The 15,196-nt window shown below is 44.9% G+C and overlaps 1 protein-coding gene across 11 annotated transcripts in view; it reads left to right on the top strand.

Moving 5' to 3' along the window:
- The window catches only part of Ptprm (protein tyrosine phosphatase, receptor type, M), a 701,363-nt gene that overhangs the window by 644,254 nt on the left and 41,913 nt on the right, over positions 1–15,196 (top strand). For 9 of the 11 annotated variants that reach the window (NM_001431774.1, NM_001431773.1, NM_001168632.2 and 6 more), the window contains 1 exon segment: positions 1,403–1,500. In NM_001431774.1, the coding sequence (NP_001418703.1) occupies positions 1,403–1,500 (98 nt within the window). 11 annotated transcript variants of the gene reach the window in all.

Below are 15,196 nucleotides of genomic sequence, written 5' to 3'. Positions count from 1 at the left end.
GAAGCTCTATAACATAGAAGTTCTATACCATGGGAGTTCTAGAACATAGAAGTCCTATACCATGGAAGCTCTATACCATAGCCAGCAGCTAAATGATCCAGAGGAGCAGGGTAACTGAGGCGATCCCTCTGTGCTGCTGTTGCTATGTTCAGACACGCACATGGAGATGAACTTTGATAATAGTAAATACACCTGGTTTTCCCTCTGTGGCTTTGTTATTTATAAAACGTTTTAATTTTAAGAGTCCTCAAAGTTGCCTAGAAATGTGTTAGTGTAGTTGTGTAAAGAAGGCAACACTAAAGCTGACTGTAACCAAGTAATTTGTCACTTCAAATTCAGACACCTGCAAAATCAATAACCTGCTAGGTCTCCATCCTGTAGGTCCCGGCGGGTGTCAGTTCCAAGTATGCCCGGGCACTCGCGGATCCTACATAGAGACCGTGCCTCCCCAAGTCTCAGAACTTGTATTTCTCTCAGCCCTTTACATTGTTCTCTCTTGTCTTCTGTATACTGTCAGGTCTGTACCCTCGAGTATACATGAGCGTGAGGTAGAGTCTGTGTATTTTTTAAGCTCTAGTGGATGGTGCCATGAATAGGTACCACTAATTGGACACAATGAGTTATTTTTTAAAACAATAATAAATGAAGAAGAGGAATAGGACATGGAGATGGGGAAGAGAAACATGATACCAGCACTGGCATTCTGTAATACATCCCCCACCCCATGCCACCACATACCCCACCCCCACCTTGTTTGTTCCTGTTTTTGTTTTTGCTAGGCTACAGGAAAGGGTTCTGAATTCTCAGATCTCAAGGGGTTAAGGGAAGCAGGTGCCCAGCCACATCCTAAGCCCCATGTTCAGTGGGAAGCCCAGAACAGCCTCTTCAAACCCTTAACTTCTCTCTCACTTTGGAGAGTCATGTGGAAAGAGAAAATAGATTAATTTGACTGATGACACCAAAGACGAAAAAATATTAGAAACAAGAAAAGGCCATGTTTCCTACAGGGGCTCATTTCATCCCGCGTACCACTTCCCCGGGATAGCTGCCAATTGTTAGCAGCAAGAGTAATGGTAGCCACTTTTAAAAATTTCACTCCTGAGTATTACGGAGATAAATAACTAAATGATGTAGAAATCGCTCTCTTTCACGGTCGTAGTTTAAGGGGAGTAAAGAGAACTCATATGCAGATAATAGTGGGAGACGTGAGAACGTTCAAGCCATGGCTGAAGCACTGGCGTCTGCTGTGGGTGACGTTTTAGAAAGAGTTCTGTTCTGCACGGCTGCTGTAGGGAGGCATCCGGCAAAGGGTCGCAAGAGCATGGGGATGAGCAGGCCTCTTTGAAGCCCCAGCACTGATCCAATGAGAAACGATGAGTCTGTTGTGTTTTGTTTTGTGCAGGACCCATGCAGGAGACCGTCTACGACTTCTGGAGGATGGTGTGGTATGAGAACACGGCAAGCATCATCATGGTGACCAACCTTGTGGAAGTGGGAAGGGTAAGCCATCCACCGCAGACGCCCTTGGTTCCTTGCTAAATGAGCGCAATAGAGAGGCACGAACCATGCACTCTTGAAGTATTTTATACACTCAAAAAAAAAAAAAAAAACCAAAAAACAAAAAACTTAACTTCCAGATTCTCCTGTAGCTTGCCCCAGTAAAGCCTAACCTGAATGGCTGTCACCTGTTGAAACAGCAACAGACAGGAAAAAGCTCTCACTATTTAAAGGCTGTCATTATTTGGCTATACCGAGCACGCAGAAACACCGCTAAGCCTCAGTGCTGGTTGGTGCGGTGTCAAAACCCTATTGCTACAACAAACATGAGAGGGTTGAGTGAGTCAGAGGTGTTGGCTCTGGAAACAGTTTGCAGTGCTGGGGCCAGTCTCAGAAATCCAGCATGTCGTCATGCTTGGATGTGTGTCTGTGCCCTAAACTATGAACTGGGCACCATAGTCTGCCCCAAAGGTACTGTGTCCCAGTACCCACTGTATCCTTACTGAGTGTTTATAGGTTTGTACCTTCATTTCACCAGGGAGCTGATGGGTGTCGGTAAGTCTTAGCAGTGCATGATCAGTTTACCTCCAGAGCATTAAGTTTACATAAGAAAACGTGCAGGACACAACTACCTTTGACAATGTGTTCACCTCCATGGCGGCACTCAGCCCAACTGAAGAGCCTGTTACCTCTTAGGGAGGGTGGTTTGTATACCCAGCAAAGGCAGCCTGGTACTTGTCCTAGAACTGAATTATTGAAGCAAGAACCTTAAAGGGGGTAGGGGGTGGTCCTTAAGATTCTCAGACGGCATCAGGAGACACAAACAGGGATGGTTGTGGATATAACAATTGACTCAGAAGAAGACCTCAGTAAGTGGGATACACTAAAAATTCTAGAAAAGATGGCAGACTAGGTCACCAATGTTCTATGAACATCTTGAAATTCTAGATAAATTGTGTTTATTTTTAGAAGCCCGTGTAAATCAGGTAAGTAGACTTGTTTAAAACATGCAACTTGACACTCAAGGCAATGAAGACCTAAAATGCACTAAGAGAAAGACTGGACACTATAATGTGCCCAAAAGCAGGCAGGGGAACCCTATGTCCATCTTGGTGAGAGGTAGCTGGATGGTCACGAACGTCAAGAGATAGCATCCTGGGGCCCTCGGCGTTAACATAAAACCCAAACTCTAAAGGTAAATGGTCAGATAAAAGGCAAGCTCAGGGAGGAAACCGGGAAGAAAGGAAAGCTTCTACCTCCCATGAGAAGCTTACAAAGGCTTTGCTCCATCCCCATTTAAGGTCCAATGGAAGTGAGCTTCTGCCAGGCTCAGAGGTCAAGATCACACCTAATGTACAGTAGAAAAAGCTACCACAGAAAGCCGCCCCTCTGTGGGGGCTCCATGACCATGGATTCAATCAACAGTAGGTTCATACCATCCACCAAAAAAAGAAAAGAGTGTCTAGTACAACTTTTTCTCATTATTATTCCTTAAACATTATAGCAAAAACAATTGCTGACATCCAATTACACTGTACTGGGTATCAGAAGCCATCTAGAGATAATATAACTACCCAATATAGAGGGATGTTGCCTAGGTCCACTGCAAATGTCATAGAAGCTTACATAAAATTACCCCTGGGGCAGATCCTAAAACCAGTCCCCCACTGATAGTCCCCCATCGCAGGATGCAAGGAAAATAAAAAGGTTCTAGATGGTCTTAAGGAAAAGAAAGCTGAGATACCCAGTTTGAGAAAGTAGCCAGAATAAAACCAAACAGAAATAAGAAAAGTAGAGAAGTTTATTGAATTATTGTAAGAAAGAGCAGCACGTACAAGCCTAGTTATACAAAATAGGCAAACATTTGACAACAGATTAGAAATAAAAGAAAGAAAACCGCATATGACCAATATTCGAGGGTAGTGGCTTTATGGTAAGAGAATAAATAAATTAATAATATTAAATTTGGTAATCCTGAGGAAAAACATGTTCTCTAAGATCAGTTCCAAAAGAAAATGAAATTCTGACAAAACAATTATTTACAAATTGAAGCATATCCGAAAGTCAGTCATCAAATGTACTAGCTTGAAGGTGTTTATGGGTACTCAATATTCAAATTTTGTGACATTGAGTTTTATAGGTTATAAAGTATATGTTTTATAAAATGATTCTAAGGAAGTAGGCTGTCTTTCTTACTTTCTGTGGATAGGACAACCTTGAAATCCATTCCAGACAAAGACCATAGGAGCAGAGAAAATTATAGGTGTCACAAATTGATGGGAAGAGATAAATGGACCAATATGTCAAAACAGAGAGACCAGATGTTGACTGCAGGCCTAAGTGGAAAGATATATAATTAGTGAGCTTTTCAATCAAGCCAGCTGGGACATTTGCTTATCCATGTGGACCAAAATTAAAAGGATGTCTTCCTTATGCAGTACCCCAATACTCAAAAGCTAAAGACCTCCATATCAAAAACATAGCTTCAAACCTTCTAGAAAACAACACAGGAAAAATATTTAAGACTTTGGGTTTTAAAAGGATTGTTCCAAAGACGACCAGAAGCCCGATACATTAAGAAAAAGATTGGAATTTTTTGAAAATTTAAGCACTCAAAGTTTCTATACAGCAAAGGTTATCCAAAGTGACAAGTCAAGGCATGTATATATGGGTCCATTATGCATTAAAAAATCACACTTCTTTCTTCTGATTCTGTCTCTTCTGGGAGCTAGTGGGAGCACCAGGGAGCTGGCTTGGAGCCTGGTCCAGCCGGGGCTGCTCATGTATGCATCCTAACCAGGATCTCTCTTACTATGAGGAAATAGGAGATAAAGGTACCTACACATACAGCAAGTCAGACAGCCAAAACACAATCCTTTGGGCTGCGAGGCACAAACCATGGCCATTTATTTTCTTAGAGGTCTAAAGGCTGCCAAATCCACTTCAAGGTCATCAAGATCCAGACCCTGGAGAGGGCTCCTCCTGGCTTCCATGTGGCTGGCTGTCTTCACGGGGACATCAAGTGCAGATAGTGAGCTCTCCAGGTCTTTTCATCTATGGACACTAATCCCAGCCATTCATGATTGTTAATCTGCTCCTTCGTGTACAGATTTAGCCATCCTGTGGGGAATGGGTGGTCAGCTTTCAACATTTGAATCTGGGTATATAGACTATCCATTCCATGACCCCTGCTTTGGGAGTCTGGTATAGATTACATGAGTTCCTCGTGTTGGAGGGGTCACTGTTCATATGAGGACTCAGTAAATAACAAGCATCCGTTTAAATGTATTATTTTTAAACCTCGGGCCAGCAGTGATCTGGCCCTGATTTTCCTGGGTATTTTAGGAGGGTGGAGGCAGCACCAGAATTCATTTTTGATCCAGGTTTCACAAGATTTACGATAGCTACATCCTCTTCCCCCACCTCACGGAATTAGCAGCCTCCAATTTTAAATACTTACATGGGGGAGCTGACTTTCAAGGGTTTCCTGGAGCAAATCGTTTTGAAAAGTCAATAATCAGTACAATAGCACATTCCGTTAAATGATTAGGAATGAATGCACATGTATATTTTTCCCCTTAGGTGAAATTCCCCACACATGCTCTAACTTAACTCAATAGACTTAAGAGGGGAAGGCCGTCACACACAATAAATTATTCTACTTTCAGGAAGGGTAAAGACAGCATGGTCCTTGATGGGAAGATGGAAAGGAGACTGTCGTGTTGGTTACCATGGTAAAGTAGCCATAGCGGCTGGAGAGATGGCTCAGCAGTTAAGAGCGCTGACTGCTCTTGCAGCCCACTCATAGGACAGCTCACAACTATCTGTAACCGCAGTCCCAGGGAACTGACACCCTGTCCTGGCCTCCCTGGCACAGACAGACACACAGACAGAACACCCATAAACGGTCCTGTTTTGCAGGGCAGGTGTCCTTTCCAGCTGTGCAGCTCTGCAGACAGGACAGCTGAGAATGCCCTCCTTGGCAACCATTGTTCCCTTTCCTTTGGGCACCTGGACCTGCCCTGCTCCTTGAGGTCACTGTTGGGCTTCAGGACAATGGCTTTAACAAATCAGTATGAAAACTCCAGGCCATGGGATGCCGCTGAAGGAGGGCGAGCATTAGGTTTCCAGTTTATTTATAAATCTATATGCCCTTAGGCTTACCAAGGATAAAATGGTTGAGTTTTGTTTTTAACAAGTCCTGAGCTCTCACCCGGTTGGTGGGGAAGGTGTGGGTGATCTCAGAAGAGGCCTCTAGTCCCTTCATGGGGGTTGTCTTCAATTAGTAGTGACATTAATGGCATCTATTCTTGAATGTCTGCCATGGGTTTGGGAAGTTTTGACAAGAGTGGTATCCCACGGCAGGAGGGGGAGGGAGCCGACCTTGTTCCCCGCTGTTTCCTGTGGTTAGTGCTGTGCATTTGTGTAGAGGCAACTCCCATTTTTCCCATGCACAGAAACAACAACAAATCATCCAAGAAATCAAAATGACATGATTCTTAAGGGCAACCACTACCTACTTAACATGAGCACCGCGCTCGGGGCGCCCTTCATGAATTACCCATGAGCCACCTCGGATGCATGTCTGTTTACACAGACTGGCTGCCCGATTCATTAAGTCAGAGCCGGAGACCTGCCTCCACCCTCTCCTCCCCTCAAGCACTCAGCGTTAGGGGGCTGTAATTGCCTCTGCCCGGAGCCACTGGGAGGCCTTCCCTGTCGCAGCACCTGGCACAGAAGACAGAGATGCTCCACTCTCCTCCAGTGGGGACCCAGGTACATCTGCCAGGGCCTGTCATTATCTGAGATTCCTGTGTCACTGTCACGCATCCTCTTTCAGCCCGCGTGTCTGAGAAGGGACCCTCGTCAGCTTCCCCGGCACCTGCCAACAGCCGCGCACCTGGCAGCTAAATGGCGCCGGGATGTGTTGTGATTGTCTTCCCTGCTTAATGAACCCACCTGAGGGACAGTTAGCGTCTCATCCGGCTTCCTGTTTCCCAGGCATCCCCATTTACGCTGTTTGTGTGGAGATTCAAAAAATTAAAAAAAAAAAAAAAAAAAAAAAAAAAAAAAAAAACACTGCCATGGCGCTGAACTAATCCATCTGCCAGAAGTCTCGTAACCAAATCTGCAGGGCTCCCGGAGGAGACTTTTGCACCAGTAATTTAAGCTAATGATTTCTAACCGTATTTAGTCAGTTTTATGAAGACCTCATTAGAATGTGACTGTTTATTAAAAACCCAAACGAGGTCTCACGGCGATTTGGGGGAGTGCTTGTTGAGTCACTGAATAGTTCTGGTAGCAGATGACAAAATGTCTGAGAACTAAGGAAATCAGGGAACACAGATGTTAACCCCTATCATAAATGACGAGGGGAGGAGACGATAGGATACCAGAAAGAATTTCATCTGCCCAGAGAGGCTGGCCTCAAATTCCTTCCGTAATATTTCTCCCAGAAAGACTAGGAAGTAAAAATGTTTAATGCAAACACTGGACGCCAGAATTAGCTTACTAATAAAGAGGGTATATTAAAATTCCAGGTGCCTGTGTTCCATGGGAAAAAAGAACATCCGTATTTCATCATTAGCCTCCAAGCCCGCAGTCAATGGAAAGCTTGGTGCATGGGCATAACTTGCTTTCTTACAAGAGCAACCCTGGTAACATTTACTAATACAAAATGGCGAAACCCTTTCACTACACGAACTTGGTTTGTTCGGAGACACTGATCCTTCTTATCTGGGAGGAAAGACGTACAATGTTTTCTATGCACTCCTGGCTTCCCTGTCTGAGGCTCTCACTACTCCTTTCCTTTCCACAGATTATTTTTTAATGGAGCACATTATTTTTTACTGAAAAGTCTTTTTCATACAATACACTCTGATAATGCTTTTTCCCTCTTCCAACATAGATCCTTCTACCTTCCCCACCCACTCAGCCCTTTCTTCTTCTCTCTCTTTAGAAAATAGACAGGCAGACAAAACACGCAAAAACAAAGGGAGAAACACATACACAAATACGAGAAACACACACACACACAAACAACAACAAAATCAAGAACCATAATCTACAAGCAAATACCAATAAGACAGGAAAAAAATGTCCAAGACAAAAAAAGGTATCCAAACACAGCAACATGAGAAAAAAGTCTATAAAAATATTGAGTTCATTTGGTGTTGGCCACCCATTGCCCAGGCTATATTTAATACACCCAGTGAGACTTCATTGGAGAAAACTAAATTCCCCTTTGCATGTGAATGCCAATTGCAGGTAGCTTTTTGACTAGGGTTGGGAACCTGTGTCTATTTCCCCTTCTCAGCCCTGACACCATCTGGCTTGAGCCTGTGCAGGTCTTGTGTGCGCTGCCACGGTTCCCGTGAGTTCATATGTGCATCAGCCTCACTATGTCTGAAAGACGTTGTTTTCTCGGACCTATCCATCACCTCTGATTCTTACAATCTATCCAGCCCCTCTTCTGCATAGACCCCTGAGTCCTGAGGGCTGGTACTGGATGGAGATGTCCCACTTAGGACTGAGTGCTCGAAAGCCCCTCACTCCCTACACATTGCCCAGCTGGGGGGGCTCTCTCTGTGTTCATCCCCATCTACCTCAAGAAGAAGCTTCTCTGATGATGGCTGAGCAAGACACTGATCTACGAGAATAGCAGAATGTCGTTAGGAGTCACATTATTGCTGTGTTCCTTAACAGTGGTATTTGGCTTTCCTCTAAGCCCACAGCCTATCCACTCATGGGTTCTTGACTGCCCAAGGAGTGTCAGACATGGCTCTATTTCATGGGATCGGCCTGAAATCCAATGAGAGGGTGACTGGTTTCTTCCCCCTGGAGCCACCATTGCAACAGAGTATCATGCATTCAGGTCGCTGTTGTAGATCACAGCACTTACAGCCGGGCTGATAGTTACCTTTCTCAGATAGCATGCAAAATACCTTCCAGTAAGTCCTGGTCAGTAAATGCTAGAGAGTAGGGGTAAAGGCTAGAGGTAGGCAATAGATCAACTTCTCTGTGTTCGATGAGATATGTAAGTGTTGTCTTCAAGTATAGGGCTTCACCACGGTTTCTAGAGAGCAGCCATTGTGGTTGAGATATTTAATCTCAATCCAAAGTTTCTACCCTTCCATTGACTACTTAGTTCCTAGATAAAAGACACACACAACCTTTATATTTACAATACACCTTAATCAGCACAAGAGCTGGGCAGGTGTCTCTCCTCTCTACTATTGTGTCTATTTTCCAGCCAATAACCCCACTATATAATTTTCCATGCTTTGTATGGGCTGCTCTAAACTCCAACTAGCCAACCCTCATGACCATTATTTAAAGACACTTCACCTTCTTTTTCCCCCTTCCTTGTGGTTCTCTCTCTCCCAAGCCTGGGAACCCTAAACTCCACCCACCTCGCTTCTGCCCAGCTATTGGCTGTAGGCCTCTTTATTCACCATTCAGAGATAACTTGGGGGGCAAGGTCACAAAGCACCACCTAGGTCCCCATACACTCTCTGGGAGCAACTAGTGTTTAGCATAGCAAAAGACGAACCTCAACAAATCACTTTTTAAAGATTATCTGTGGCCTGAGTGATTACAGCCTTAGCCTTTGATTAATCCATGTTCTTTCAACAAATAGCCGTCTCCATTTATATCTACCACAAACATCTCACCTATCGAATGAATGAACCAGATGCAAGCCTTACCTCCCACCTGCGCTTGATAGCTGAATTTCTCACAGCTCATTGACCACCTCCCCCAAATAAAACAGCTCAGTCTAAGATTGCTACTCACTGTGACGTCTTCTTCTATCATTTAATACTAAAAAAACAAACTTTGTTTTGTACTTACTCCAGTTCAATGCCAAGCCATGTAAACACCGATATGAATGTCTCATTTACCTCCTGTCTTCATGGCACCACAGTAGCTGAAAAACACAATCTTTCACAGTAGCCATGGCAGCAGCACACCTATGGCCACCCAGCATATGGCGTGTTCCACTCCCAGGTCTAATTCACTGCTGTATTAGTTTTGGTTTGGTTTGGTTTGCATTTTATAAAAATGGCTCAAACTGCTGCATCTGCTCAAAACCCCCTAGGGATTTCTTTTTGCACTGAATAGAACCTAAATGAGCTCACCTTGTTCTCTATGCCCGTTTCAATATGGCCTCCAACCCACACTTCCAACCTTATTCCTTCCAGCCGTACCTGATGCTATGGTTCAGATCTAGAGTGTTCCCCCAGAGGTCCACGTATTGAAAGCTTATTCTCCAGGGTGGCACAATTGGAAATTGGTGGACACCTAGAGAAGTAGGGACCTACTGAGAAATCTTCTAGTTGTTGAAAACATGTCCTTGAAGGACTGTTAGGACCATGGCCCTTTCTTCTCTTTATTTTGCTTCCATAACATGGGGTGAGGAGGCTTCTTCTACTACATATGCTTGCCATGATGGCCTGCCTCAATACAGTTCTGAAACAATGAAGGCATCAGGCCATCACCTGGCACCTCCAAACTGTGAGCCAAAATAAACCCTTTCCTTATAAGTCAGTTGTACTTTGTTTTAGTACAAACACACACACACACACACACACACACACACACACACAAATATTTGCTACTTGCCAAATATGCCTTCCACAAGAAAAACCTTTGACTGTAATAGGAATGGAATTTTCTGATTGTACGATCTTACCCAGATGCCCCAGTGGAATGGGATACTGAGTTCTTAAAATGTCACTAGTGTAAATAAGAAATTTGATTTTTATTGAATTCATATTAATTCATATTTCAATAACCATATGTGACTAGTGGCTTTTCCTTAGACTATGATGGGACCTTTCTCTCCTCTGCCTGCTTAAGTATGACTCTTCTTTTATTAATAATTTATTATAGTACCCTTTCTAGGAGAGAACAATGAAGGGGTGGTCGGAATCTGCCTCTGTAGCCCATGCTAGCCTGAGGCACATGGCTCTCCTGCCTCACCCTCCCATGTGCTGTTATTATGAGCAGGGAGCCCTTCACGACTCTTCAGTGCCCATTCTACCTCCCTCACTGCCATCCTCTTTCATGTCACTCCCCGATCTGTCCTGGAGTGTGACTTTTAGTCTGGCCTTTCCTGGTTTACAGTGAGTTAGAGAGTCTCTTCCAGTGCCCATCACAATACCTTTAGAATTCAAAACTCCTCATGTATAAAAGACATAGAATAGCACACAAACATGCCTGTTTTGCTAGATTAACATGAGAATCAATATATGAAGTGAATATCTATTGGTCCTTTCCCCATGACCACAAGCTGACCTTCTCAGTCTTTCCTGTGGACCACCCACTGGGTCCTTCCATTGAGGCCCATGAAAACAGTAAGTCAGAGGGCCCTTTCCCAGTCTGTGGCAGCACAGAGAGCATCATGTTCAGGATAGAATTGGTTCCTTTCTCTTGATTACAGGGATTCTAAGTCACTTGCTTCTGCTGCTAGGAACATTTGTTCTTTGTGCCCCAAACTATCACAACAGAAACCTAGGAATGAAGAAGGTGTCAGCAGTGTCCTCTGACAGTAACTACCTAAGGACTGCTGTGTTCCCATTCAACTCCCACAAAACAATCACTGGGGAAGGAACACCCAATGCTACTGACCATTTGGTGAGCAGCAAGGGAGGAACTTGGTTGCCTCTATGAAAATATAGAATACATGAAAAATAACTCCCATGTCCCACCCCTGATCTTTGAGATTTTCTCTACCTAAAGAATTCAGTTCCCTTATGCGAATCTAAAACATCCCAGAATATCAGTCAAGAGGACAAACTTGTCAATTCACAGATTAATCTAGGGCCAGGCCTGCCAACCCTTCTTAGTGTGTAGTTAACTGGTCATTTAGTGATACACTTGCTGAATCCATAACACCAAGAAATAGATATTTATAATTCCCTCATCTTCTTAGCACACCAGATGTAGTAGAAACCCAAGTATAATAATTAACTGCGATAGACTTAAGTCAGAATGTGGTGGTGCCAGTGAGACAGGTTCTGCCTACAGAATCCAGGACTTGAAGATGGCAGTGAGAGGCTGGTCCCTCCCAGGAGAAATGGCTTCCAATGGCAAGAATAAGACACAGATGGTTTTGGCAAAACAAGGAAGCCACAGAAAGGGGAGTTGGTGGCGGGAAGAGACAGCCACGGCCTGGCGCATCTGTTTTAGAGTGGATGGGGACTCTGATCCTGGAGTCTAGTTCAGAGCTTGTTCAAAGGGGTCTGCAGTGGAGAGAGGTAAAAGGAGAATGTGCGTCCTACTGAGAGCCATCGAGGAAGTGAGTCAGTTGATCTGGTTAGCATGGTGGAAACACAGTTCTGACTTGACACAGTAGAGCACACCTGTGGGCCCAGCTATTCAGGCAGGAGGATCCAGGACCAGCCAGGATGACACAGCCAGGAAGAAGGCGGTGAGGGAGGGAGGAAGACAAGGAAAACATTGACTGTTTTCAATCAATCACTGAAAGAGGCTAGAGAGGAGGCATGGGCTCTTCACTAGAGAGCAGGCTCAGCAGGAGGCGAGTATGGCTAGTGATGGCTTGCTTATGGGAGATCACAGTTTGGATGTTATTGGGAATGGGCACCATTAAGGAAACACAAGAACTTGAATACCAGCCTGGGTCTCTGGCTTTGTGACTTGGACAGTTAATGGGAAGGCTACTAACCAAGTACCTACCTCACCCCTTCCTCTGAGACATGGCTGAAGATTTAAGGAGAAGGCTGAATGACTCCATCTCAGTATGTGGAGTTTGAGAAGCTGAGTGAAAAACAGAGGTGAACTGAAGGCATTGCAAAACCTGAGATCTTTTCTGTTTGCCCTCTCTGAGATCATCTGCTGTGCCCTCTCTATCCTCACCTTTAAGCTAGATGTGAGTATCAAGATGAGAAGACAAGGCACAATCTAGGAAGTGTCAAAACAACAATTATACTAATTAGTACACAAGTGCACGTGCACGCATACGTGGGTGGCTGTGTTCAGTGATCGGGAAGTATATTAGTCTGTTTTTCATTGCTATGATAAAGTGCCTAGGGAATCTACTTCACAGAGCAAAGAGGCTGATTAAACTACACAACTCTGGAGTCTAACTATCTTAACAACGCTGCTCAGAGTCTTGCAAGGGCCCCTTGGCTTCACTAGATCATGGTGGGAAACACTAAGAGTCTCTCCCCCTCATTCATTCTACAGCCACTGGAATTCAAACACAACATCCACCCCAAAGACATAATCCCCACTGATAACATCCCAGAGATTCCACCTCTGAGACCCCTAGCGGTATTAAGCTACTGTCCTTCTAATACTGTTAGCATAAGACTTTGGGGGATTAAGCTCCGGCGTGACTGGGAAGGGAGCTATATCCGAGTGCTAACATTTATAGCAGAAGCAGAAACGGGAATGCAGAAAGAAGCCACCAGAGACAGCAAATAAAAATACAAGAAAAGAAAGAAATGACGAGAGAAAACCACAGACAAAATGAGAGCTTGCTGGAGTGACCAAGCACAGGCTGTGTAGAGGTGGTGCGGACAGTCACCACAGGCTGAGGCTGCAAAGGTAAACAGCGTCCTTGGGCACACAGTGACAGTGACTTCACAGAATGATGTGGGATTCATACAAGGGGCAGGGGGCTCACCCAGACCTGAAGCCAAGGCTGCTAGCGGTGTTCCCGGAGCACGTAGTACCTGCAGTGAGTGTGAGGCAGCACCTATCCAGGAAGGGGGGGGGGGGATGGGAGCTGGGCGCAGAGACAACCAGGGCATGCAGCAGGCAGGCTGCAGATGTCTGTGTTCTGTGTGGACAGAGAGAGCGGAGGCTTTGTCACAAAGAGCTGAATGTGCACTCCTAGAATGGAGTCTCAACAGCTTGCTATCAGAAGCCCCCAAGGGTTTGCGTGAGGAAGCGCCATGAGCAGGGGATACATTAGAGATTATGTGAAAGACCTAAAACCAGAAAGAAACGCCAGGAACTTGACAAGGGAGCATCCATAGACGACGTTCCCGTCTCTTCAGAGGGAGGCCCATCAGGGTTGTTAGGCCGTGTGCAATGGAGATCAGTTCTAGCTAAAGTCAAGGGGAATTTATTGGAAGGATACCAGGATTCTGCTAATGTAGGGAGTGAAGCTTGAAGACAGACAGGAAGCGACACAGCAAATCCAGAGGGCAGGGAGCCTCAGTGTGGTGCGATGCCTATGTAACAATGACAAATGCTGCTGCTGCTCCTTTATGCTCAAGACTCCAGAGATGGGGTAGAGCATCCAGGCCCCCAGATTGGCTCACATACCTTCCCTGTGCCCAGGTACTCTGTGCTAGTTAGGTTTTCTTGTCAACTTGATACAAGCTAGGGCCATCTGGGAAAAGGTAATCTCAACTGAGAAGATATCTCCATCAGATTGGCCTATAGGGGAAACATTTTCTTGATCACTGGTTAATGTGGGCATTCCCCTGCTTCGGTTCCTGCCTCTCTGTTCCTGCCTGGCTTGAGTGCCTCCTGTGACTTCCCTCAATGAGACACTGTGGTTGGGGATGTGAGCCAAATAAATCTTTTCTTCCAAAAGTTGTTTTTGGCCATGGTGGCTCCCATAGCAACAGAAAGCAAGCCAGGTACTATCCACAGGACCCCACAGCACTCGCCAGAGCACTAGTACCAGCTGGGAGGGAGCGTCTGGGGCCTAGACCCTTAAGAGAAAACAGTTCAATTCCATCCTGCTCCCCCCACAACTTACACAGGAATCGTGGGGAAGACCTGGCATGGAGTGTTGCGGTATGACCATTGTCCCAGTGAGACAAGCCTTGCCCATGGTGGAACTGTGTTCTAATGTATGCAGACCATGAAAGAGAGTCTGTCTCAGCTTTGTAAACCTCCTTTTGAAAATGGCCTGATCTGAAGTGTTCCTGTCCCAAGATCTCAGGTCCCAGGACAAGTCACCCAGCACAGCAAACACATCCTCCCCTCCAGACACACTGCCTTTCTTTGCCCACAGGTCCAAAGCCTCAGCCTCAGCCTCAGGGCAGCTTCCAGAGGGCAAACTCTCAGCTGACTGCTAAGCTGGGCGTTTTTGAGAATTGTGGAAGAAAAAGAAACCCGCACTCTCAGACAAAGCAAAGGGAAACCCATCAAACTGTCTTTGAATCTAACCAAAGACTTACCGATATTTAAATCAAGTGCTAAAGCACTACATTTTATCAAATCATAAAGCTTTCCAATATCTTGATTATCTGGAATGCGAATCCTAACTTTCATAAATGTTACTCTGCTATAGTTCTTTCAAATAAACATATGCAAAAATAATCTATTTACACTCAGGAGGACACACTCGCAACTTGCAACTTCCCAGGCATACACACATACATACATACATACATACATACATACATATATATATATACATATATATATATGTACACACATGCAAACATGCACACACACATGCACACAAGTAAACATGCACACATACATACATGCATGCACACAAGTGAACATGCACACATACATACATGTATGCACACAAGTGAACATGCACATGCACACATGAACACACAGGAACCCATTCATGCATACACACACATGCACGGGCAGGTACATGCAGGCACACACGTGTGCCTTCACACACCCCGACATCAGTTGCAGAAGTGCTTTTTACATTTCGGGGAAGGCAACTGCTACTGTCAGCTCTGCCTGAAGG

This window comes from Rattus norvegicus, chromosome 9, assembly GCF_021556685.1.
Source record: "Rattus norvegicus strain SHRSP/BbbUtx chromosome 9, alternate assembly SHRSP_T2T, whole genome shotgun sequence".
In the NCBI taxonomy this organism is placed as follows: domain Eukaryota; kingdom Metazoa; phylum Chordata; class Mammalia; order Rodentia; family Muridae; genus Rattus; species Rattus norvegicus.
The sequence above is the reverse complement of the archived record's forward strand: the minus strand, read 5'-3'. Positions and strand labels throughout refer to the sequence as shown.